This window comes from Penicillium paradoxum (assembly GCF_028828445.1).
Source record: "Penicillium paradoxum strain IBT 22861 chromosome Unknown utg000002l_segment0_segment0, whole genome shotgun sequence".
Classification (NCBI taxonomy): domain Eukaryota; kingdom Fungi; phylum Ascomycota; class Eurotiomycetes; order Eurotiales; family Aspergillaceae; genus Penicillium; species Penicillium paradoxum.
The window spans coordinates 4,818,647-4,843,776 of NW_026643180.1; the positions used below are offsets into that span (position 1 = coordinate 4,818,647).

The following is a 25,130-nucleotide window of genomic DNA, read 5'->3' on the forward strand; positions in this document are numbered from 1 at the left end:
GTATAGCGAAGGAGAAGAGCTAATCAAGCTTCGTCAACACTGTCAGTCTGAAGCCCGATGATCGCCCAGGGGTGGAGAGCGATTACGTACGTGACGGTAATTTAACACCGAGGCCTCGTGTGGCCCGAGCTTTTTTACGAAAAAAAAAGTTATCGATAAGAGGCTCACCTTTTGTCTACTCTTGGTGTTCTGTCAATTGGCCTGATATTTGAGTCTCGACCTGCTAGTTAGGTCTGTACCGATCGCAATGACCTCCACTACTTTGCGCGCCATCACGCATCGCCTGATCACCACTCCGGTTGAGCAATTACCTTCGATAGCGTCGTTTCTTGCGACTTCCTTGAGCGATTGCGCCGAGCTACTCTCTGCGCCTCAAGCTCAGAAAGCGGGAAAGTCAGACTCCGATACCACTATCCAGATCCACAAGTTGAAGACTCGACTGGCCAGTCTGCTGCAAGACCGCAGTGTCGAAGGAAGATGGACCGCCGTTGTTTTGGTGAAAGCTGCTGTTGAAGCTGGTCAGTGGGAAATTCTGCGCGGCTATGAGCCTATTGTTCGCAGCTTGATCAGCATTCTGGCGGTATGTATTTGACTGAAAACTGATGTCTATCTAATCTCGTTTCATGGACTTATACATTCTTAGAAACCCGATCCAATCTCCACGAGGAAGATGTGTATTATTACACTGACACGGATTTTCCACCTCACATACCAGTACCCAACCCTCGTTCGAGAGATTACAACCCCGCAACTGCCAGGTTTTATTACCGCCGCATTGAACCTGGTCTCTACCATCACGAAGACTCCTTCGGGCTCAATCCGAAAGCCGAAGCCTAACACTCCATTTATGGAAATTGTTTTGCACGCCTTGCTGGAATTGATCCCAAGACACATTACCATCTTCCGTCCATTTGGTTCCCAGCTCCGAACTCTTCTCACTGAAGTCATTGGCTCCTCTTCGCCTGCGTATTTCCCTGATCATGTGGTTGATGCAGCCGAGCAACTGCTTGTTTCTCTCCACAAGTGTGCACCCAAGGACCAGGCAGGCTCTGGGTGGAAAGATGATTGCAAGTCGACAATCTTGTCCATTCACCGAACCATAGACCACGTTTTCCGAGCTGTCGTCGAGCAGTGGGAGTCTGTTGATGGAGCTCTGGGACACGCACGGCCGAACTGCAGCGAAGAAGTGGGTGACCAAGGTCCCGATGGTCTTGGACTTCCAGGCTGGAACGGACTTCACTCGGGTGTGGATAGATTGATTGCACTCCTGAAGATCCTCTCGGGTTTCATCTCGATGCCATCTGCCGCTGCGGTTGCTCTTCCATTGGGCTCTATCCTCGATTTGACTTCCCGGCTTACTTCTGTGACTGTCCCACCCAATGGTGCCGCTTCATCTCAGTCTGGCATTCAGTTCAACCAAGAAATTAGCCGCGATGAGCGAGAGGCACTTTGGATGGAGTTGCCTCGTATTCACATTGCCTGCATGGACTTGCTTTCCAGGCTCATTACTGTGTTGGAGACCAGCGCAACCTCCGTAACACAGACTATTCTAGAGCAGGCAGTCTGGACTTTCAAGGGCGAAAGCTTCAACAGAGACCTGCGTTCGGCCGTCTATGGTTTGCTTCGTACTCTGGTGCCGGTGAACGGGCCTGCAATGACGAAACAGAGCGTGGTGTCCCTGAACAATGTTCTACGCTCTTGCTGTCATGATTTACTGCCACCTAATGAAGAGTCTAAGTCGACGGGCTCTGACCCCAAGGCAAAGGCAAAGGGCGGACAAGGTACATCCAACGCGGATGCCTTTTTGAACCCCAATCTGCAAAAGTCTACCCAGGCACAAATTGCTTCGTCGTTTTTGGACCTCCAGCAAAAGGCTTCCGGACTTCTGCAGGCCGTGTTTGTCTCTATTCCTGCTGAACTTGTTCCACCTTCCATCAGGGCCGAGCTGGATCGCACTATCATTTTGACATCCGACAAGGATGCGATGCTTGCTAGTGTGCTCAACCCCGTCCCGGCAGTCAAGGGCCGTGGAGCAGGCTCAAGCATCATTCCATTCTTGGCTAGACCTTTTGCTGATCAGATGGAAGTGGAGGCTCTGATTCGTCCTAGAATGCCAGTTCTGATGACTGCACCCGAGCTTGATGCTTATGTTGATGAAGACGAAGAAGCAGAAGACGAGGAGATGGCTGATGATACCTACACTGCCGCCCCAAAAACTGCCGAGTTCTTGAAGCAACCAGTCTCGGCACCTTTGCCTGTACCGCAGGAGGTCCAGTCGAAGGTCGCAGCCCCGGTGCCTACTTTCCACAAGCGGACTTTCACTGAGGAAACCACGACCCAGGAGCCAGCACAACAGAAGCAGGAGGTGCAAGCCAAGAAGGCGCGATTTGATGAAATCATCTCAAGCGCCTCGAGCCAGCAACCTTTCTCTCAGCCAGCCCCTACAATCACCCAGGCTGAAGCCCCAAAGGTTTCAACTGCGTCCACGACCGCTACCACCCTGACCTCACAGGCCCCAGCGGAAGCTGATGATGACAGCGATGACGAATTGCCCACCCTGAACATGGATTCTGACACCGATGAGGAGGATGACGATGTCACAATGGAAGGATAGACTATGTAATTATTGCTTCTATATAATTTCTATTTTGCACATACAATGAATGGCTCCAAAAGTCCTCAGAATGACCCGAAATTTCTCCACGTGCAATAAATGGCTCCAAAAACACCCAAATGACCTTGAAATATCAGATCGCCCAAGCTTACAGCATCCGTATCCCGGTTCCCCAGTATGTGCCATCACTCCAGTGCTGGAACCAGGGCTCCTTCCAGCACAACCATCCTTGATCCGGTCGACCAAATCCTAGTCCGCGAAGTGGACTAAATGGAATGGGCTCCATCAACCACAACCCACCACCCGAAAAATCATCTGCCACGAGACCACCGGAGGCCATCAACCAAGAGAACACAAATATGAAGTTTGCCGTTCGTCTCAGCCATCTCGGCGTATCAGCAAGAGGTAATTTCGGGAAGATCGATGTCTTGAACACCTGCTCCGCCATGATCGCAACACCCTGGGAAGCGAAGAACAAGAATGTTCCAGATACCGGATGTGTGTCTGCAATCTGAGTGTGGCTTCCGCAGGCATGCACAAAGCCACTAAGACAGAATGCCACCATCAGGTATGTGATACGACGAATTTGCCGATTGGAGGCCAGGTTTGCTGGAAGTAAGGATAAGATCCAGCGCGCGGAAACCATGAACCCATGACGGAACACTTGGTGCCACCAGCGGCCCCAGCAACCTGCCAACCCGTGGTCCAGGATCGGTGTAATGAATGGCCCGAATGTATCAGCGTACAACCATGGGACACCCAGTGGCGCGCCGGTTAATTTTTTGGCTCCGTTAGGGAACTTGAGAGATAGGCCCAGGAAGAAGATTGGGTTGAGTGAGGTCACGAACTCGAAGGCGATGTAGACACTCACGGCGGAGTATACGTTATGGCAGATCTGGGCTAGGACAGGATGGATTGTAATATCTGCGAGGAAGAACGGGAATGGCGGTGTTGAATCGGGTGATGTCAGGCCTCGAAAGTAGGGGTCTGGCATCAAGATTATGACTTTCAATATGTCCAATGCGAGGTAATACATGAAGAATGTTCGAAAGGCTGCCTTCAGGCGGTCTGGGCCGCTTGGATAGGTAGAGGACTCATGTGCTTCAATTTTATCCGTGAATCCTGAATGCAATTGGACATGAACTGGTTGAGGAAGAGGACCTAGGTGGGGAGCTCGCCAATTCCATTCCGGTCCTCTCATATTGAAGTAAAGTCCAGCGCACCATTCGAGGCGATGTGAAAACTTCTCGGGATACGATTGCCAAACGTAAAGGTCGCTGTCCCCTTTGCATATTTGACTGCTCGAGTCAAGTGGTTCTGCAATAGTACTATGCTCAATCTTGGCATCATTTTGAGACTTTGTAACAATGGGTTTCCGTTCAATGCGTTTGAAGTCATGCTCCAGATCTGTGAACACATACAGTGTGGCATTCCAAATTAGCCACCAAGCCGTCATCAGGCCAAGCATGTATCCATTTCCTCCAGTGATAGCTCGTCGGTTCACCACAATCTCAATTGCGATAGCAATAAAGAGGACGAAGAGACCTTGGCGGACATATTGACCGCCCTTGTTGCGAGGGATGACAAGGCCTATCAGAGGCAACGTGATGAGGATGATGACATGAGATAGGAACAGTGGCTTGAAAACACCCTGTTCTATCAAGGCATCTAGTTCCCTCTCATGGTTCTTACGCAAAATCTCGTAGCTATAGCTGGTATCGGCCATGTGGGGCACGAGAAATCGGTCGCTGTGTGATCCTAGACCGCTGTTGGTCCTGTCCTGACCCTCGAGTCTTTGTGGGAAATAGACTGTACGGAGAGGTCCTGGGAACTTGTCAGGGATATGATTGGCCCAGGTGATACGTTGTCAGTAGTTCAAAGACAGGGTTCTGGGGATGAGTTCATGAGGAAGTGTCCACGGGTCGAGAGAATGACGTTACGGTGTGACGTCCGCAGGTGAAAATACATGCACATAAGCAATTCTATATAATTGTTTATTTCAATCTCCTCCGAGTACTCCGTAGTACTGTATATTATAGAGCTTAAAGATCATTAAGCAGTCTTTGCCTGTCTGTACAATGCTGTACGGCGTAATAGCTAGAACCAGGCACCGCAACCAAAGCAGAGCTACTAAAAACACTTGAATTTTGTCAGAAGAAAGGGTAGAGAGACGTACGGAAATTTCCCACGGAGTACGGAGTACGCCGAGAGGAGTATTTGAGCCATGGGAGCAAACCGTAGCAATCATACGTCCCCCTATCTCCTGCATAGGTGTTGAGAAAATCTCCTTCATTTTGACCTGTCTCTCACCCACCATTGTTATTTCATAAGAGAGGTTTATATATAGAGATACAGCATAGCTTTCAAAAATAGCCCTTGCCTATGGGAAGATGCCAGTAAGAGTTCTGATGATCATCACTGCCTCGAGCTTGGAGCGTCCGATCCTCCCAACGCCTACGGAGTCCAGATATATGCTCTATTTTTATTTCCAAACATGTCAATGAACGATATTCGAGGTAGACGAGCCCTATGACGGTGGGCCTTTGATTCTGTTTTTCATCCAGGGGCAGTTCCTAGTCACTGGCATATTGGAAGCGCAAATTGATATTGACCGCACATACGGAGTACAGATGTGAGGCTAATTTATGTTTGTTGGCTGGCCTCGTAAACTATGGTTTAACTCTGTTAAATCAATGACTACTTGGTGATGAAAAGCAATATCAATCCCATCCTATCATATAGATCGCAGCCACGGGATATAGACTGGTTGCTGCTGGCGAGTCACATCTGGTCCTTCAAGTTGTGCTTGATATCTGTATCTATAGCTCCCAAAGAAGGTTACGCCACAGATGTTTTCTCCCCGGCGAACAAATGTGATCGCAATTGCCAATGAATACGATAGGCATGCTCGTATTAGACTTGAGAAGGCCTAACTATACAACGCACAATAGTCTCTACCTCCCATAACGATGCTGAAAACGACATGTTTATTGCGAGTTAGATGGCAACCTCAACGCTGATTGGTCACTTTGAGATCAATCATCACCCCGGTGGGCAGGATTCCCAACTCGATGAGCAACATTCATGCATAGTACTCCGTAGACGCCAACATCTCAAAGATATCTATCCTGTACGAGCCAAAGATATCGATAATATGACAGAACTCTCCCAACCCCGACGAATCCCCCGACTCAGTCCCAAACCCCTATCCGACGCAGAACGGTGGCAAGCCATTGCCACTCGTGACACCACAGCCAACACCTTCGTCTACGCCGTCCTCACTACTAAAATTTACTGCCGCCCCTCGTGTCCAGCACGACTAGCCCGACGCGCCAATGTACAATTCTACGATACCCTATCGCAAGCCGAAGCAGCAGGCTTTCGGCCCTGCAAGCGCTGCCGTCCGCATTCGGGCCAGACGGCGGCTCAAAGCAACCCCCAAACAGCCATGGTTGAGAAAGCCTGCACGTCAATCCGGAGCATTCTGATAACAGGGCTGAAACCAAAACTCAGAGATCTGGCGGGGCAGGCTGGGTTGACACCCAGTCATTTTCATCGTGTGTTTAAGAAACATGTCGGCGTTACGCCCGGGCAATATATAGAAAGCCTTGGGCAGAGCAACCTGCATTCACCGTCCTCGGCGTCCGATGCTTCAAGAATCGAAACACCGCGCTTGGGCTCGGAGCAGGGGAGTGGTGAGATCTCAAATTTCGATAGGGCCGGTGAGAAGGCTGGTCCGGGGGCTGGGGTTGATTTCCCGGGGGTTATGGGTGCCTGGAATGAGTTTGACGCTTTGCTAGCTTCGGAACAGGAGGATCCGTGGAGGCCTGACTCGTTATTCATCGACCCTCGCATGATTTTGGCGAGTGATGTTTTGATGCGACCGCATGATTGATACCTGGAGATCAAGCATATTTGGTATACCCTGTACTCCGTAGACCGGATGGAGCACCTACGGAGCACTACGGAGCACCCACGGAGGGTGTCCAGGTTACCAATAATATAGCCTAATACCAAATCAGTGATAAGCCGGGATTGATCATTACTCCGTACCCCTAGAAACCACGCGAACATACGGAGCGATGCAACCCATGCTCCGCAGCCGTTGCATCTTTAATCTAAAAGGGCCACACTATAGCCAGCCGACGTGAGACTGAAACCGCCCTGAAACTCTTTTCCAAGCCAAGTGCCCCGTGCATGTACCGTTACAAGCCTATTCAATACGGGTATATAAGACATCTCGAGTTTCCTACACCCGGTTCACTCGACCCAATTAGCAGTTGGGATTGAGCATCAAAGCAGGAAGTGCATAATTTCCCGGACCTGTCTCTCAGTGGCAAAGATAATTATAGCAAATGGACAGGACTTCCAATGGGAACTGGTGGCTCTCTCTCCACCGACCCACCAACGCGTGTCACAACCTCAGATCTTTGTGGTTTCACCTCGTCTATTCTAGTCCGAGTAGACCGTATTTGGTATTTCCGTACGGAGGAGGACAGGAGGACAGAGTATTCGCATTGGAAATGAGACCATTGAGACAGTCTCTGCTGGGTTTGTGAATGGGTTCATGGGACCAATAATACCATTTCATTAGTAGCATTGAGAACAATACCCCCTTCTCCACCGATTGACAGATCGACGTAACTGCATGCATGTGAAATAAAAGCGCATTGGGGTATTTCCAGAGACTTGGTGGCGGTCGAGATGCCAATGTCCTTATTTTATCATAATTGCGTGCCATTTAATCTAACCGTTCCCAACCTCCCCTCCCCCAGTACTCCCTATCCCTTAATCTTTTACTCTGTCTCTGCCCTAGAGCATTCCACTTGAACCTTCCCTTGGTTGTTTTATCGTGGGCTGGTTTCGATCGTTGTCCCAGTTTTACACAATCGCTGGTTTCGATTATCCTTCCACTTACCCCTATCTTCTCAACCCCGTCACCAGAATGCACGTCAACAAAAGGATCGGCCGATTCAAACAATGGGCCGGAGAGCGCATGGGTGGAGAGGCCAAGACCTGTCTCTCAGATGATTTCAAGGCAATGGAGACGGAGATGGGTGTGCGACAGGAAGGTAAGAAGTCACCACGAGCCACGCCTGCTGTTTATGCTAATTCAAGATCTCTCCGTCTAGGCGTTGACCGCATTCATAAATCCATGACCTCTTATGTGAAGGCTCTCTCGAAGCGCAATGAAGGAGACGATAAAGAGAAGACCCTGCCGATTGCCCATTTAGGAGGCAGCATGGTGGCCCACGGCGAAGACTACGATGGGCACTCGGAATACGGACAATGTCTAATCAGTGAGTCATATGATAATTGCGGGGAGAATGCGGGGAGAGCCTGGGAAGAATCGCATCGCTGACCATGCAATTAGTGTTCGGGCGCACTGAGGAGCGCATTGCGCGTATCCAAGAAAGCTATATCGCGCAGGCGACCTCGAGCTGGCTCGAGTCTCTGGAACGATCTTTGACTCAGATGAAAGACTTGCAGGTGGGTCTCCGACTGTGATGAGTTATCAAATATACAAATGCAGGTGTTAACTCTGTGTGATAGCATGCGCGCAAGAAGCTCGACAGCCGACGACTGGCATACGATACTTCTCTTTCAAAGATGGAGAAGGCCAAGAGGGAGGATTTCCGTGTGGAGGAGGAGCTGCGCTCCCAAAAAGTCAAGTATGAAGAAGCCAGCGACGATGTGTTGCGTCGCATGCAGGATATCAAAGAAGCCGAGACCGACAACGTTATGGACATGCAGGCGTTCTTGGATGCCCAACTTGAATACCATGAACGGTCTCGTGAGGCTCTTCTGCAGCTCAAGAATGAATGGGCTGGGTAAGCATTGCCATCCCCAGCTCTAGTGTATGTGCGATACTAATATTGAAAAGGCCCAGTCAAGCACAGGCACCTCCCCGTCGTCCGATCCGTCCTCGTTCCAACACCGCCCATTCGTACCAGGAGCGCTATGAACCATTGCAGGAAGAGTTGATGAACGCCACGGAAACTCGACCTTCCATCCGATCCACTAGAACTTTGACGCCGTACGAGTCGCCCCCGAAAGACAGCTACGTGAATACCAATGGGGTGTCACGTCCGGTTCTTAACAGAGTTCCCACCTTTGAAGGACCTGCTCAGCTGCGACAAGAACAAGCCCCAGTTGCATCGCAGTGGATACAGCAGCGAACTGCCAGCGAGAATATGGGCGCGTTTGGACGTCGAAGCAGCACTCAAGTTGGCAGCGGTCGCATCTCGGCTGATCCTTACGCAGACTCGGAGGAAGTCAGCTCATATGGCCGTTCGAGCCCCGAGCGGATGTTTGGGGGTGGCAGATCGATATCTCCCGCAACATCCCACGGCAGCGTGCCATCCCGCAGACCCAGCACAAACAACCTGAACAGTCTTGGATCGAAGAAGGCTCCTCCACCTCCTCCCCCTTCTCGTGCAAAGAAGCCCCCTCCACCTCCTCCGGTCAAGCGGTCTCTTCTCGCTGCACCAAATGCGTAAGAGCCGGGCTTGAAAATGCATCTCACGTTAATTCTTGATATTGACTTAAGCATGGGGTTTTGGAGTTTAGGAGGTTACAGCTAGTGGTGAGCGGCGGTAGTTATTATTATCACTTTGTCACTGATTTCCTAGAGAGTCTCACTTGGGATCATCCTATCCTTTCCTTGATTTTTTGTTGTTTGATTTTTTTCTTTTCCAACTGGATTCTCATGGAGGTTTGGAGGATTTCCCGGCTGTTATTAGTTTCAAGGCAGAGAGCTACTAGAATGATGAACATGCGATAAATGTGTCTCCTCATGAATAGATAGGTCCATTCGAGATCTGCATTCCTAATTGTTTGATTGTCACGAATCACAATCACTATGGGGTCTTCCGATTGTGTCGACCCCCGTTGACAGCAAAGGTGGGCCCCGGGTGTTCAGCTATACAATGTATTGTCATTTTGATTGTGATTGTCAGGCAGACAATTGACCGAACTGAGCCAAAAATGAGACCAGGAACTATCGCGTAGAGATCGCGGCCATGAAATGATTTACTCCTCTCCCCAACCATCCCATCTACACTTCTACAACACACTTTTCCTAAACCGGTACGGTACCAGAGCTGCGCTGCCCCAGGCCACAATCCAGCACGGGCTCACGTGCCGCGCTGACTAAGGCGACTTGCGAAAAACTCCTTTGCCAGGCTGTTGTCAGTCCTTTGCTCTGAGCACCCAGATTTCCCCGAGCCTGTCGCGCAACTCCGTCCCCTCCCCATCTCCATTTTCATCCATCCACTTTTTGAACGCGCCATCCCAACGCGCTTTCACCTTTGGAGTTCCCTCCCCACCTTGTTTTACCCTGGGAACTCGCCTTTTTACTCGCTTTCTTTGACTCCCTTGTCCCTGAAAGTACCCGCTCTCCACATCGCATCGCCGGAAGCTCCGACCACGGGCCCAAACATCACGCTTTCCATCGCCAAGCATCCTATCCCGTCGCCCACTGGTCGCATTCACGGCAAGCAAGCTCACCCATACGGTCGCCGCCCCTCTATTTCGACCGCGACTGCCCTCTCTCTTGCCGGCGCGACCTCGCAATTGAGGACCAAGTGGAGACCGTGACTTTCCACACCAACATCGCGTCGATCTTGACGCCATCCTCCATCTCGACCTACCTTGTTTGCTCATGAATTAAAAAAAAATACACGCGTCACTATGGCTTCCTTACACCCAGCGCCAAACATGGCGCCTGGCAACGCGAGCCTGCCGCCTAATCTCACGCAGCAAAATGTCCAGGAGATCCTTCAGGTAAGTTTGTCGCATTACAACCACACCCATCGCCATCTATCAATTCTTCAATTGATTATTGCGCCCTTTCATATCTCGTCGGCCTCGTAGTGTTGGTTCTGACCTCGTCGCAGAAATATAAGCAGATGCAAGAACAAGGCCTGGGCCCTGATGATCCAGAGTTCCTCAAGGCTCATAATCTGCTCAGTGCTATTCAACGCCAGCAGACCTTCCAAAGGCAACAGCGCGAACAGCGCGTGCGGCAACAGCAACACCAGCAGCAACATCAGCAGCAACAACAACAACAGCAACATCAACAGCAGCAGCAGCTACAACAGCAGTTACAGCAGCAGCAACAGCTACAACAACAACACCAGCAACAGCAGCAGCAGCAGCAGCAGGTCAACGGCGCTGCCCCCGATGTTGCCAATGGCTCTCATGGTAAGCTATGCTTCGATTAAATTTGCTACATTAAGCTTGAATGCAAGTTGCCTCTCCGCAGGGCTAGTGGCTAACATTCGTTTATATAGGTCGCACCCCCTCAGCTTCATCGGCAGTTGCTACTAATGCCGCTGCAGTTGCTCAGAATCAGAAAAACGCGACTGTCGGCAGTGGCAACTTCTCACCAGAGCAATTGGCTACCCTTCGGAACCAGATTTTGGCTTTCAAGATGTTGTCCAAGAACCTCGCCATTCCCCCACGTGTCCAAGAGCAGCTTTTCCAAAATCAAAAGAAATCTCAACCACCTACTCCCATAGACAACATCACCGCAGCCGAGAAGGTTATTGAGGCTGCGAATGACAACTCTGGTACTCAGGCCGCTGAAAGCTCAGAGAGCGAGGTCATGACTCGGGAGTGGTACGACAACTTCCAGTCTCCATACGACTCGCTTTCCAAGACCATTAGCTACACTGACCACGCCAATCGTGCCAATCGCGTGCGCATCCCCGCTCTTTTGCCTGCTGGTATCGACATGGAGCAGATGCGCGAAGATCGTGAGATCATTTTGTATAATAAAATCACTGCCCGCAAAGCAGAACTTGCCCAACTTCCCGCCAACCTTGGTGTGTGGAACACTGGCAAGAGTGACACGCCAACATACGATGATTCTCTCAAGTTGAAAGCCCTGATCGAGTACAAATCGCTCAATCTCTTAGCTAAACAACGGCAATTCCGCAAGACGCTCCAGACCGAGATGTTCCATTACAATAACCTCGGAATGACAGCTAATCGATCAAGTCACCGCCGTATGAAGAAACAGTCTCTGCGCGAGGCTCGCATCACCGAGAAGCTTGAGAAACAACAGCGCGACGCTCGCGAATCACGAGAAAAGAAGAAGCAGTACGATCAGCTGCAAGCGATCCTCAATCACAGTGCTGAACTCGCCAATGCATCTCTGCAGCAACGAACCCGTTCGCAGAAGCTGGGTCGTATGATGCTTTCACACCACCAGCACATGGAACGTGAAGAGCAGAGGCGCGTGGAGCGGACCGCTAAGCAGCGTCTGCAGGCTCTTAAGGCTAACGACGAGGAGACCTATCTCAAGCTTTTGGGACAAGCTAAGGATTCGCGTATCTCTCATCTGCTTAAACAGACCGATAATTTCCTGAAGCAGCTTGCTGCGTCCGTCAAGGAACAGCAGCGTAGCCTGGCGCATCGCTATGGTGAGGAGCATGACTATGATTCAGAGTCCGATCAGGAGATTGCGGATAGCGAAAATGAGGGAGACAGTAACACCACCACTGGAAAGAAGAAGGTTGATTACTATGCAGTTGCTCATCGCATCAACGAAGAGGTTACTTCGCAGCCTGAGATGCTCGTGGGAGGAACCCTTAAAGAGTATCAGCTGAAGGGTCTGCAATGGATGATATCACTGTACAACAATAACTTGAACGGTATCTTGGCTGATGAGATGGGTCTTGGAAAGACGATTCAGACGATCAGTTTGATTACTCATATCATCGAAAAGAAGAAGAACAACGGGCCATTCTTGGTTATTGTCCCACTGTCCACCCTTACCAATTGGAACAATGAGTTTGACAAGTGGGCGCCTGGCGTGAGCAAGGTGGTCTACAAAGGTCCCCCCAACGCACGAAAGCAGCAACAACAGCAGATTCGCTGGGGCAACTTCCAGGTCCTTCTCACCACTTACGAATACATTATCAAGGATCGTCCCGTTCTAAGCAAGATCAAATGGACTCACATGATTGTTGACGAAGGTCACCGCATGAAGAACACTCAGTCCAAGCTCAGCAGCACCCTCTCAACATACTACACCAGTCGCTACCGTATCATTCTGACTGGTACTCCTTTGCAAAATAACTTGCCCGAGTTGTGGGCTCTTCTCAACTTCGTGCTTCCCAATATCTTCAAGTCTGTCAAGTCTTTCGATGAGTGGTTCAATACTCCTTTCGCGAATACTGGTGGTCAGGACCGTATGGATCTAAGCGAAGAAGAACAGCTTCTTGTTATCCGTCGTCTCCACAAGGTTCTCCGACCATTCTTGCTTAGACGTTTGAAGAAGGATGTCGAGAAGGATCTGCCTGATAAGCAGGAACGTGTCATTAAGTGTCGATTCTCCGCTTTGCAGGCCAAGCTGTACAAGCAGCTCGTTACTCACAACAAGATGGCTGTGACCGACGGCAAGGGCGGCAAGACCGGAATGCGTGGACTCAGCAACATGCTTATGCAGTTGCGAAAGCTTTGCAATCACCCCTTCGTCTTTGAGCCTGTTGAGGATCAGATGAACCCTACCCGCATGTCCAACGACCTTCTGTGGCGTACGGCCGGAAAATTCGAGCTTCTCGATCGCATTCTGCCGAAATTCCGTGCCACGGGCCACAGAGTCCTGATGTTCTTCCAGATGACTCAAATTATGAACATTATGGAGGATTTCCTTCGACTCCGAGGAATGAAATATCTCCGTCTTGACGGATCAACCAAGTCTGATGACCGCTCGGATCTTTTGAAACAGTTCAATGCTCCTGGATCTGATTATTTCTGCTTTTTGCTTTCCACCCGTGCAGGTGGTCTTGGTCTGAACCTGCAAACTGCAGACACTGTCATCATCTATGATTCGGATTGGAACCCTCACCAGGATTTGCAAGCTCAGGATCGTGCTCATCGTATTGGTCAGAAGAACGAGGTCCGAATTTTGCGGCTTATTAGCTCCAACTCGGTCGAAGAGAAGATTCTCGAGCGTGCGCAGTTCAAATTGGACATGGACGGCAAGGTCATCCAAGCTGGAAAATTCGACAACAAGTCCACAAATGAGGAGCGAGATGCACTTTTGCGAACTCTCCTGGATACTGCAGAAGCTGCGGAACAGATTGGTGATCACGACGAAATGGACGACGACGAACTCAACGAAATCATGGCACGATCCGAAGAAGAAATCCCTATCTTCCAGGAAATTGACCGGCAACGAATTGCTACCGATCAGTATGGCCCCGGCCACCGCTACCCTCGACTTATGTCCGAACAAGAATTGCCCGAGATCTACATGCAGGAGGACAACCCTGTCACCGAAGAGGTTGAGGTTGAAGTCACTGGCCGTGGTGCTCGTGAGCGCAAGGTGACCAAGTACGATGACGGTCTCACTGAAGAGCAATGGTTGATGGCAGTTGATGCCGACGACGACACAATCGAAGAAGCGATTGCCCGCAAGGAAGCTCGTGTTGAGCGCCGCAGGTCTAACAAGCTTGGGCGTGACGCCGATGAATCTTCACCTGAACCTGATCTCGATGAGGAGGAGACCCCTCAAAAGCAGAAACGCCGTCGTGGGCCTCCTCCTAAGCGCAAGGCTGAGGAGGTTGTGGAGGAAACCCCGCAGCCTAAGCGCAAGAGAGGCCGCCAGCCTAAAGTTCCTGATACTCTGAACCCCACTGACCGTGCCAACTTGACTCGCATTCTTGACACTGTGATCCAATCACTGATGGACATGGAGGCTGAAGTGCCACCGGAGGGCTCTGACAGTGAAGAGGGTCCCATTGTTCGTGCAATCATCGATCCATTCATGAAGCCCCCACCACGCTCTTATTATCCCGACTACTACATGATTATTCAAAATCCCATCGCTGTGGACGGGATTCAAAAGAAGATCAAGCGGGCCGATTACCAGAGCTTGAAGCAATTCCGCGACGACATTCACTTGCTCTGCCAGAATGCTCGCACTTACAACGAAGATGGCAGTCTGCTTTTCCAGGATGCCAACGATATCGAGGTGAGTTTGAATTGTTCTTGTTGATAGGTCTTTATACTAATAATATAACAGGCCAAGTGCTTATCGGAATTGCGACGTCTGACCGAAGCTCACCCCGAGCTCGCTAACTTCGAAGATCAAGTTCCCGGTGATGGCTCGACGGGGGTCGCCTCGGGTGCTGATACTCCCCTCAGTGGCACTCCAGGCCAGCCAAAACTGAAGCTCACCTTCAACAACCCCAACCGGGACAGCCCTGCGAATGGCGCTGAGTTCGGTATGGGCGAATGAAATTCTCAACATCGTGGGGACTGACTACTTAATTCATTCCACGCATCATCGTGCGACTTTTTTTCATGTCGCATGTGCTCTTCTTCTCATGTGTAATCCGAAAATACTTATTTTTCCCCTTCTGTGCCATCTAGGAAAGGCGTTTCTCCCATGAATGTTTTTGTTTGAAATTGGGGATGGATTTCCGGAGGCGCTGTATTGTTCCAAGCGATTGATTTCCCTGCGTGCGTCTTGACTCATGGACCAGCTTTGTGCAAGACCACATCCTGTATTTGATGAGTATGTGCTTGCAACTTACCAATTCCACTTGATTTGTACTGTATTTGCAAATCTCTACATAACGCTACACAGTATTATACATTCTTTAGAGTCCTTCGTAGGTCTGCCCCTCGGACGATCCGAGCGGGCAAGATGCATGCAGACGCTCACCGATCTTTCAACACCACAGAGCCTAGTATAAGAGATGCCAGTCTCTGATCTATTGAAGTCATTTCCTTCCAGTCTCATACCTCCCATCCAGCCATGTCTACCAACAGAGATCTAGCCGGCAAAGTCGCAATAAGTATGCTTCCATGACCCACTCTAACCATGACACTAGACTAACAGAGACACCACAGTCACCGGCTCCAGCCGCGGCATCGGCGCCGCCATAGCCCTCAAATTTGCCCATCGCGGCGCCGACATAGCCATCAACTACGTCTCCAACGCCGCAGCCGCCGAATCCGTCGCCGAGCAAATCCGCGCCCAAGGCGTGCGCGCCCTCGTCTGCAAAGCCGACGTCTCGCAGCAAGAACAAGTCCAAACCATGTTCGAGACTGTCCACCGCGAATTCGGCCGTCTCGACATCGCAGTCAGCAACTCGGGCATCGAGCATTTCGGGGATCTGTCCGAAGTCACGGGCAGCGAGATCGACGCCGTCTTCGCGGTTAACGTCAAGGGACAGTATTTCGTTGCGCAGCAGGCTTATCGCTTCATGAATGATTTCGGGAGAGTTATTCTGACTTCGTCGATTTCGGCGGTAAAAGTGCGTTTCTCTATTTGTTTTTCGTCCGCTGCTGCAATTGCTTATCAGTGCTACTAGGGCGTTCCTCGTCATGCTGTCTATGCTGCTTCTAAGTCGGCTGTTCAGGGTATGACGAAGTGTCTGGCGGTGGATTTCGGGTCTAGGAATATTACGGTGAATTGTATTGCTGCTGGTGGGGTTAAGACTGATATGTACACTGAGGTGGCGGGGAAGTATATCCCCGGTGGAGAGAAGATGAATGCGCAGCAGATTGACGAGGCGTTGAGTAAGTGGTCGCCGCTTGGTCGGCCTGGGGAGGTGGAGGATGTTGCTGGGGTTGCGTCGTTGATTGCTAGTCCCGAGTCGCAGTGGTTGACTGGGCAGACTTGGCATGTTTCGGGTGGTGCTTGTATGATGTGAGATTTTTGGTTAGGTTGGTTTCTGAGAATGGGATTCTACATGATGGGTCTTCGGGGGTATTACAGGGCTTGAGGATTGGTGTTGGTTCTTGGATGTTCATTCTCCGTGACCTGTGACTCCAATTCGATCTGGGTATGAGGTGAGGCTCAAGGTGCCTAGGAGACTCCTTGCAGGGAATAGCGGTCTATCTTGATGGTTATGCATGCGCTATCCTTGCAGCGTATATCTGCTTGGAAGACTGAAGGGATGGATTTGAGAAGAAGATGGTTTGATTATGATGAACCAATAGTCAGTTGGGACTTAAGACCAGCATGCTCGAGCCTTCTCGGGTGAGTCGCTGCAATCATACAGACTACTTCCTTACTTCAAGTGTTCTATGCTCAACCCCACAGATACAGGTGTTAATGGCCACTGGTGTCTTGATTCATGAGACCAACTAAACTTATCAAGCCCAGCCACCTAATTTAACTTAGACTTGACACGGCCGAGATGTAACCGGATGCAGAAACTTGCTGAATCTGCCTGGAGTATGGAGTACTCTGTGGTTAGTTTAACTCTGGCCGCGCGTATATCAATAACTGAAATGATGCGGCGAGCCCTATAGTCTTAGATCTAGCGCTGTCGATCTTCAAATATCACCACGAGGGCATAGACGTTGCCCGGGCATATCAAACTCAAAACAAGGGATCTTCCACGGTTCACACCAGCAATTGGCTTTAAGGTCTCTGAAACCATAGATCGTTTCTCCATAGCCCGTGGTTAAGATGTTATCCTATTAGGCCTTTATTTCAACCCTACATAGTCGGTAATGTGCTATGGAACAGCCATAAGACGACGCCTAGGCATACAAAGCTAACAGAACGAGATTTCAAATTACAAATCGTAGGCATAACCTCTTCGACTCACAGGTGATGTAGCGGGTTAATACACAGTCTACTTTGTACGTTCTACGTCCAACAACCAAAACCACTGTTCTCACAAAGCCCTACGGGATTTTCCAAGTATATGCCTAGCTCTGGCTCAGCTAAACCTCCAGATTTCCGCCCTCGTTTGATTTTGGACTCTCAGCATCCGTTCTTTCCACATACCACACAGATAGACATCGATTTCTATCCTAGGGCATGGCTGTGACTCTAGTACCGTGAGCCCTGCCACTTCCCTGATATTTGTACCATCTCAAATATGCGGTTCGCCCTTCCAATGCCGCTCTCTTATGTACCACGATCTCACCACTCCCAGTGCTATCCACAACACCAGCACTGGAAAGTAAAGAAACCCACGAGCCTATGAAACAGACTCTGATCGTGCGCCTCCCCCCAACTTCCAAAAGCGCTATTCTTCACGACTCTTCTCTTCAATGCAACCGGGCCCGAGGATTGTGCTGCTCCATACATGATGAGATATCCACTGTAGCTGGAGAGTAAGCTGCAGACCATGACCGCAGACTGTGTTTCAGCCCCCGCGCCTGAATACGATTGTCTCGGCTGTGAGGGTAAGACACATGTGATTTGCCCGTGGCCGAGACGGCTGTTCTAGGGTGATACCTCTGATTGAGGATTGGGCTTCAATGGTCCGACTCACTTCTCCGTTCTGTGTATTAGTTACGTACTTGGTGGAGATGAGAAGCTTGGAAGTGTTTCGGGGACTATTTTTGGGGGAGTGCTGTAGATCGCGGTGATTAGGGCTATTGTGGAATCCCCACTACATAACTGCGAAGGAATTTTATATTAAGTGATTCTGAATTGTTGGATTGAGCAATTGACTGTGATAGTAATTCACTCGGACCTCGTTGGGCGTGCGTCAGCGTGGGGCGATGGGCACTGTGATCGCCCCTCGTTGGGAGGGGTTGCCTGACAACCCCCCGAGGGACCGTGGATTCTGAACATGTACGGAGTACGGGGTATTTGAAGTACATTGGGACATGAGAATATCAGTTGGAGTCAATCGTAAAAAATCGTAAAAAACTCATGATATTGCTGTCTTTCGACCGTGGGGGGGTTTTTTTGCAAGAATTTCTATAAACACAAAGAATATATCCAAAAAAGAATCCGCAATTTGTACTTTGGGCAATTTGTTATATATAAAACTCCCCCTCTAACCAAAAGGTATATCCCCAAAAACACCTGAAATCAAACATCCCCGACAACTCTAACCGATGGTCAGAGTGTAAGCGGCGTCGATGCCGCAAGCCAGGGTGTTGACATCGTCGGGAAGCTGGTAGGACTCGACGCAGTAGGCATCCCCGGGAGCGCAGGTGGCAGTGGGGCAAGACTGGTCGCTGATAGTGACGGCGAATCCGGCGTCGACGAAGGCGGAGTCCTTGAGCATGTTGATGGAGGAGAGATCCCAGAAGAGGATGTCGCCCGATTGGGTGTACTCGAACTGCAGGACGCTGTCGCAGACTTCGGTGGTGGAGATCTTGATGGAGATGCCGCCACCGTTGGAGTTGGTGAGCCAGGTATCGCTGAAGGTCTCGCCGGAGGCAAGGGTTTGCATCGGGCCGGGCTGGTCGGAGACAACCCACAGGTAGATGGTCTCGGAGAGGTTGTTGACGATGGAGACGCCGCTGCCGGCCGGGGTGACGATGCTGGTGGGGATGGGGCTCAGGGTGCTGGAGCTGGAGGCAGCGGTTGGCTGGGGCACGCTGAGGGTGGGGATGCTGGTGATGGTAGGGAGAGCGGCGGTGGAGAATGAAGTGACAGTGGGAACGCTGGGAGCGTTGGTGACGGAAGGAACGGCGACGGCCTCGACGGGGACGACGGTGGGCACAAGAGTCGGCTTAGCGGTTTCCCAGACGGTTTCATAGACAGTCTCCCAGACGGTCTCCTCGACGACTTGGAAGTCGGGCTTGGCGAGAGGGAGGGCGGAGGCAGAGACTGCCAGAAGGGCCGAGAGGGCAAAAGTATTGAAGCGCATGTTGGCTTATGTCTTTTTGTGAAATCCGACGTTTGTAAGGAAGGTATTGGGGACGGTAGAGTCCGTGGAATAAGTCCGAATGAGAGACTTTAGTCTGATCTACAGACTGTTTAAAGGGAGTGTGATGGGAGGCTCAGCCCCAGAGATTGAATCTAAAAGAGTGTGATTCGAAAGATCGTGATATCAAAGGAAAGGAAGAAGAAAAGAGGAGAAACGCGGAGGATATAGCGGCATTTTATTCTTTGGGGTGGAGTACTCCGTACTCCGTACACATAGGGCTTTTGGGCGTGTCACATAAGGGTCCAGGTGTTTGATAGGCCGAGGAACTGCACAACCCTGGAACCATGGGTTGACCATGTTGCATCCATGTGGTGTGCCTGGACTCAACGGCCATCCCAATGATCCCATTGGTGACCCCCGTTCGGGTTCAGGGGTACGAGATTTGGTCCGACCAACCCGAATGGACTCGCCAGCACTGTCCCACGGATCACCTTGTTCCTGAACCGATCTGAGTTTTTCTGTTCGCTGTGACTTGTTCGCCAGCGCTAGCCTGTCGTGTGGAGATAGGCAGTGGTCTAGATCGAATCAACATCAGAGTTTTCAACTGATGCTTACGAATTACCCCTCGCGCGGTGGCATTACAACGCCCTTACATTTGGTCTTGTATGTCTCATGCTAATTTACATTGCTGTACGGACTCTAAAATGATCTCCCTTCGCAATGAATTTCTCACTAACTATTAGACAAAGCTTATTCACTTGGCCCTAAACGGGTTGGGAAAGAAAATAGATTATCACTCTGCCCGGTGCCCAGCCAATCTAGACTGTGGAGACGAGGAAATTGGTTTGACTGGGCTTCTCTAGTCTTCTTTAGTCAGGCACCTGAAAGCACCTTCGTTCAGGTACCCGGGCCCTTCGGAACTGCCTCGCATCTTCCAAACGCCACTTGGAGGTACCAACGGTTCCTTTTTTTTTTTTTTTTCTTTCCCAACCCTTCCGGGATTTTTCGCGCCAAGCATGGGCGATTGAGTGGCGATCGACGGCTTTTGATTAAATGCAACTCCATTTTGTACAGACCATGGATCTGTCTGGAGTACGGAGGACGGAGTGCAAGAAATCTCTTCAAAGGATGGGTGTGGCGATGTTCCCGCCACGCCATCACCCCGCTCCGTACTCCGTAACCCACAAACCATTCGGAAAGGGAAGGTGGCAGCCTTAGAAAGAGCCCCCGTACGTGGCCCCGTAAGCGGCATCATTAGGGAAGACGTGGTTTTTTCGGGCCGACGTGTTGGAAACACGAGCATCGGTTGGTACAGCGTGTTTGTCAGAGGAAACCAAGGTACTGCCAAGCGGGCCACGACTGTGAGTCTCGAGCGCATCGAACACATAGCCGAACACTTGGCGGTCAACGTCAGAGGCCCACAAAAAGTCTAGGTGCTCGTAGGTTGGGATTGCTTGGGCAACGGTGGCACGGGGCAACTCTTTCAGCATCACCCCGATGTCGACAAGGCTGTCGCTGTCGCCGTACAGAAGAACAATTGGGGTCTTGATGTTGCGAGTCGGGTACTTGACCGGCTTATAGAAGCGCTCACTGGCAGCAACGCTGAAGGGGGCATACACTTCATCGTCGTAGAACTGGAAGTTCTTATTCCGAATGATTTGGAACCAATGCACGACAGTCTTTGTGCTAGTGAAGGAATAGAGATGCAGGTAAGCCGCAAGCTTTTGAGTCTGCTTGATGTTGCGACACTTCCAGTTGAACAGTGCTCTGAGAGCGGTGTCAATAATGCGCACGAAGATTGGTGGATAGAGGATTGTCTGCCACATGGTTGTCGATGATAATATGCTGCGTCGACCAAAGAGCAGGAACAAAAAGTCCGGAGAGGCCTTCATGAGTGAGTCGACGATACGGTTGCGAAGGCCCGAAGGAGCCATCGCAGGTGCCAGTGCTACAAACACATCGATCTTCTGATTGAGCAGTGGATGAATAGCGAGGGTAGCAAAAGCCTGCGCGGTGCCTTGGGAGAATCCAATATATGATAACGAGGGCTGGTTCGTTACCTCGAGAATGTACTCAATGCTGTTGGGGATATCGGAGAATGCGAACTGATCCATAGAGAAGTCCCAAAACTCATTGGAACCCGGGGAGAATCGAATCGACTTCTTGGAGTATTTGTTACCACGATTATTCCCCAGCCATACATCGTATCCCCTTTCTACCAACTGGAAAGGCAGGCAACGCTGCTCTTCTGTCAAGGCCACCCACACCTCACTCGACATGAGCAGTCCGTGGTGGAGGTAGACAACTTTTTTCCTGAGTGCACTGGGACCCTGATTGACGTACATGTTTTCTTCCCCTTTGCGGTACGCCAGCCGATGCAGTCCAAGAAGGTAGCCATCGCTCGTTTGTACAATATGCTCCTCGGCTTGGTACCCGAAGAGGGCGCATATCTCCGTAAAATCAGACGCATCCGCAACAGAACTGGCAAACTTTTCTTCTTTGGTGCGCTTTTGGCGGCTTTCATTGGGGATTAAAAGGTTGAACAGCGACTTGGATTGATCGTAGCAAAACTTGATGATAGGGCTTGCTGATCAGGGGATTAGCATTGGGAAGCGCTGTTGTTTCGGAGAAGTTCCACTCACGAAGACACCAAGTAATTAAATGAATGATCGTCTCAAGCGCAACAAGAATCAAAGACCCAAAAAGCGCTAGGTACTCATACCTAAAGATGCGACGATTAATTGTCGAGTCCGTGTTCTCAAGTTTCGCATTCTTACCAGAACAGCCTCCCGATGAACGGAACTCGCGCCATTATAGACAACCTTGGAACAATTGTGATGCATATGTTCAAATCCACTTCTGCAGGATTGATGCAAGAAATAAAAGCTACGAGATGAGTTTAAAAGAAGAAGGCATGCGACGAAAAGTACCTCGACGTCATCAGTCGACATGTGATAGCGATGATTATCTCATCCGGGGATGGCATGCATCGACCAATCACAACCGAGACAACTGATAGTCTAAATTTGCCGTGTTCCACGGCCTCGTCACTTTTGTACCCTCGCTGCTTGTGGTTGCGCGTCTGCTCACAAGGTCGCGTCAAAATGCCCAGCTCATGCAATGATATCCGTACGTTGCACTCCCCGAGTCGCACAGCCGCTTGAAGGAGCGTCACGTTCCTGACCCAGCTGGACTCTCCACCGCAACCCTCCATCAACGCAAGCTGACCACAGATCAACACTATCTAGGGCAGGCTCTGGCCCAATGCCTCCAAGAATCAGACTGTATCATGGTCCAGCGTCATACACCCCGTGAATGTCTCAGCTCTCCTCTCGCCGAGCAGTTACCCACGAAATGCCAGCAACTGTCCAAAGGATTCAGCGAGTGCAAGTGAGTCGGGAGTCTAGTCTCTGTCGAATATGGTGGCCGAATGAACAATTTGAACTAATCCATGGAATTTTCCTTCGCTATAGGCGCGGTATGATCGATATGCGCAAACGCTTCCGTGGCAATCACCCCAGTTCGGCATCGCAGGGCGGAAAGTCCGGCAGTTCGTCTGGGGGACAATTATATGCTGGAGCACCCGCATACCAGAGCGTCAAGGAGCTCAACGGGGACGAAGTCCAGATGGACCCCGAGAAGACCAGAGGCCTGTAAAAAAAAGGGTACTTGGATTCGGATTCGCTGATTACATGCTGGCATGGCTCGGAGTTCGGTTACGCTTAAAACATACATCTTCTTCTCTCTGATAACTTGCTTCTCTCCAGATCAACTGAGATCCCTTCATACCCAGATTTGATAATACATATTATACCTTCACTATCTCTTCCAGAACGCTCACCAGGCGATCGGGCATACTCAAGAACGGCGAATGCGAGCTCGGCAGTCGGTGGATGATCTCAGGCCCGCCCATCTTCGACGCGAAACCCTCTTGGAAAGCAGGTGGCAGTGCCATGTCCTGCTCGCAGAGGATATAGGCGCAGGGAACATCGTGCCACGGCTCGTAGGTGGCTTCACCCGCGAAGACCGCGCGAGAGGTGTGCGTGGTCATACCATTCCACTTCTCTTGCTGCTCGACAGGCAGGTCCTGGTAGCCAATATCGGTGCTGTCCACATAAACGTAGTCGCCCTGTTCCTTGGCCCGCTTAGTTCTGGGGTATGATATCGATCATATGATGTTACTTGAACCAACCTCAATCCTCATCCGGGGCAAAGGCACTCCTCCCAGCATCCCCAACAAGCTCTGCCCCTTATCCAGCGCAAACGCAGCTAGATAGACGATGCGCACGATGCCTCCAGTCTTCCCGCTCTCTGCGCGGACATGCTGCAGTAGCCCCTCACTGGCTGAAGAGGCCACAACACCACCGTAGGAATGTGCAACCAGAACAATATCCTTCCCTTCATCTGCCAGACTCGTCAACACGCTACGTAGCGAGGCAACGTCGTCTTCCAGTGTCAGGAAAGCGGGCTCTGCACCGACAGAGGGATGCGCGGGGCACTCGGAAGGATAACCGAGGTCATTCAGATGCTCACGCACGGCGTCGAAGAAAACGGTGCTGATCCAGGCACCCGGCGAGAAGACGAACGTTGGTTTATCCATTTCCAAGGAATTCACTCGTTCAGCGGCGTATACACAGGATCACAATGTTTAGAGGAATAGCAAATATCCAAGAATTCCAGTCTAATTGCCGGGTTCCCCTAATACGAGGCCGTCGCTTGTATTCATTGCTACTTTGGGCAAGTTTGAGGTGCTAGTCTCCATTCCTCCCCGTGGAGGAGGCACTAGACAGCCTGCTGTGGGTATTCAGGGCCAACAGCAGTCATTTCCCGGTCAATATAGGAGTTCCAACCCCACATAATCCTCGGTTTCATCGATTGCCACGTTTGTTGGCGTGGTCTCCTTCCTTCAAAATAGCAGCCACCGTTTCAGGCGAAGTTAGTACCCCTCGGTGTTTCCAACCGTGTCTGTGCTGTCAAAGCCTGTGATCCGAACACTTGGGATAGCGAGTAGTAGGTGTGTACTCCGTACTATGTGTACGGATTTACTTTGCACAATCCACGAGTTTGGCACACTTCTCCACACTCTATTAGTGATGAAGTATTCCTACCTTGGTGTGACACTTGCAACGCATAGTTGCGAGATAAAAACAAAAAAAAGAAGTCAGCACTGGGGTTCGAACCCAGGTCCACGAATGGACTAGATCTCGGGGAAAGTCCATAAGACCTCCGTTCAAGTCTAGCGCGTTAGACCACTCCGCCATACTGACTAATGCTTGATGATAGACACCCTGGTGCGATACCCAGACATTATCCCACATCTATTGAGATACGACCGAATGAAAATCACAGTCTCAGCGATACAACTGATCACTATCTACCCTCACACAAATGGCAAAAGGCAAAAGATACATACTCAGGCCTACGTCCTCGGATAAATTATCAGCCTCAGGCACCACCTTCGCTCCCTTGCCTCGAGTAACCGTAGCCGTGCAGCTATCGCCACAGGAATCCATAGCCATGTCACTGAACACCATAATTAGACAACACAATATGGTCCAAGATCATATCTGGCATATACATATTCCTTCAAGGCAATATAACCCTCTAAATAGGCAACCCCCTAATTAAGCCCAACGCCGAACGTCCAAAATTGAACGGCTGTGAGAAACCGGCATGTGAGGTCACATTGGTATAACGACAAGGACGTAGCTCACTTCTTCGTCAATAAAACAAAGCCTGCATTAGAGATAGAGCTAGGTCCCTCCCCCGGGTTTGACGAGCGTGTCGACCATAGTATCGGCCAAGAAGTGCTGATCAAGGCGGCTATTGCTTCCCAAGAGAGTGGTGGGTATCTGCAAGAATGGACCAAGGATGCTCTCCTGGCGGAAGATGCTAGCGAGGGTATCAGGGTGTTCAATCCCCCA

At 50.6% G+C, this 25,130-nt stretch overlaps 10 protein-coding genes across 10 annotated transcripts; 6 read left to right on the forward strand and 4 right to left on the reverse strand.

Annotated features, from left to right (window-relative positions):
• Positions 1-247: 247 nt before the first annotated feature.
• On the forward strand, positions 248-2,614 carry N7457_001702 (RIX1/PELP1 family protein; the record flags this gene model as incomplete). Its single annotated transcript, XM_057172748.1, has 2 exons — positions 248-580; positions 644-2,614. 2 exons carry the CDS (start codon positions 248-250, stop codon positions 2,612-2,614), a joined length of 2,304 nt encoding a protein of 767 aa, XP_057036651.1.
• A 148-nt stretch (positions 2,615-2,762) lies between these two features.
• N7457_001703 (wax synthase family protein) lies at positions 2,763-4,340 on the reverse strand (the record flags this gene model as incomplete). Its single annotated transcript, XM_057172749.1, has 1 exon — positions 2,763-4,340. The coding sequence occupies one exon, from the start codon at positions 4,338-4,340 to the stop codon at positions 2,763-2,765; it is 1,578 nt and encodes a 525-aa protein (XP_057036652.1).
• A 1,428-nt stretch (positions 4,341-5,768) lies between these two features.
• On the forward strand, positions 5,769-6,509 carry mpt (putative DNA repair and transcription factor Ada; the record flags this gene model as incomplete). Its single annotated transcript, XM_057172750.1, has 1 exon — positions 5,769-6,509. One exon carries the CDS (start codon positions 5,769-5,771, stop codon positions 6,507-6,509), a length of 741 nt encoding a protein of 246 aa, XP_057036653.1.
• A 1,050-nt stretch (positions 6,510-7,559) lies between these two features.
• On the forward strand, positions 7,560-10,213 carry N7457_001705 (uncharacterized protein; the record flags this gene model as incomplete). Its single annotated transcript, XM_057172751.1, has 6 exons — positions 7,560-7,686; positions 7,747-7,914; positions 7,989-8,104; positions 8,168-8,445; positions 8,499-9,110; positions 9,799-10,213. The coding sequence occupies 6 exons, from the start codon at positions 7,560-7,562 to the stop codon at positions 10,211-10,213; spliced, it is 1,716 nt and encodes a 571-aa protein (XP_057036654.1).
• Positions 10,214-10,333: 120 nt separating this feature from the next.
• On the forward strand, positions 10,334-14,867 carry N7457_001706 (putative RSC complex subunit (Sth1); the record flags this gene model as incomplete). Its single annotated transcript, XM_057172752.1, has 5 exons — positions 10,334-10,399; positions 10,513-10,635; positions 10,756-10,819; positions 10,957-14,600; positions 14,652-14,867. 5 exons carry the CDS (start codon positions 10,334-10,336, stop codon positions 14,865-14,867), a joined length of 4,113 nt encoding a protein of 1,370 aa, XP_057036655.1.
• Positions 14,868-15,389: 522 nt separating this feature from the next.
• Positions 15,390-16,290, forward strand: N7457_001707 (uncharacterized protein; the record flags this gene model as incomplete). The annotated part of the gene is made up of 3 exons (XM_057172753.1): positions 15,390-15,429; positions 15,485-15,891; positions 15,949-16,290. The coding sequence occupies 3 exons, from the start codon at positions 15,390-15,392 to the stop codon at positions 16,288-16,290; spliced, it is 789 nt and encodes a 262-aa protein (XP_057036656.1).
• Positions 16,291-18,438: 2,148 nt separating this feature from the next.
• Positions 18,439-19,206, reverse strand: N7457_001708 (uncharacterized protein; the record flags this gene model as incomplete). Its single annotated transcript, XM_057172754.1, has 1 exon — positions 18,439-19,206. The coding sequence occupies one exon, from the start codon at positions 19,204-19,206 to the stop codon at positions 18,439-18,441; it is 768 nt and encodes a 255-aa protein (XP_057036657.1).
• A 1,214-nt stretch (positions 19,207-20,420) lies between these two features.
• Positions 20,421-22,018, reverse strand: N7457_001709 (sterol esterase; the record flags this gene model as incomplete). Its single annotated transcript, XM_057172755.1, has 3 exons — positions 20,421-21,793; positions 21,849-21,928; positions 21,984-22,018. 3 exons carry the CDS (start codon positions 22,016-22,018, stop codon positions 20,421-20,423), a joined length of 1,488 nt encoding a protein of 495 aa, XP_057036658.1.
• A 292-nt stretch (positions 22,019-22,310) lies between these two features.
• On the forward strand, positions 22,311-22,863 carry N7457_001710 (PET191 family protein; the record flags this gene model as incomplete). Its single annotated transcript, XM_057172756.1, has 3 exons — positions 22,311-22,335; positions 22,455-22,596; positions 22,680-22,863. The coding sequence occupies 3 exons, from the start codon at positions 22,311-22,313 to the stop codon at positions 22,861-22,863; spliced, it is 351 nt and encodes a 116-aa protein (XP_057036659.1).
• A 151-nt stretch (positions 22,864-23,014) lies between these two features.
• Positions 23,015-23,806, reverse strand: N7457_001711 (alpha/beta hydrolase; the record flags this gene model as incomplete). Its single annotated transcript, XM_057172757.1, has 2 exons — positions 23,015-23,335; positions 23,399-23,806. The coding sequence occupies 2 exons, from the start codon at positions 23,804-23,806 to the stop codon at positions 23,015-23,017; spliced, it is 729 nt and encodes a 242-aa protein (XP_057036660.1).
• Between the last annotated feature and the right edge of the window lie 1,324 nt (positions 23,807-25,130).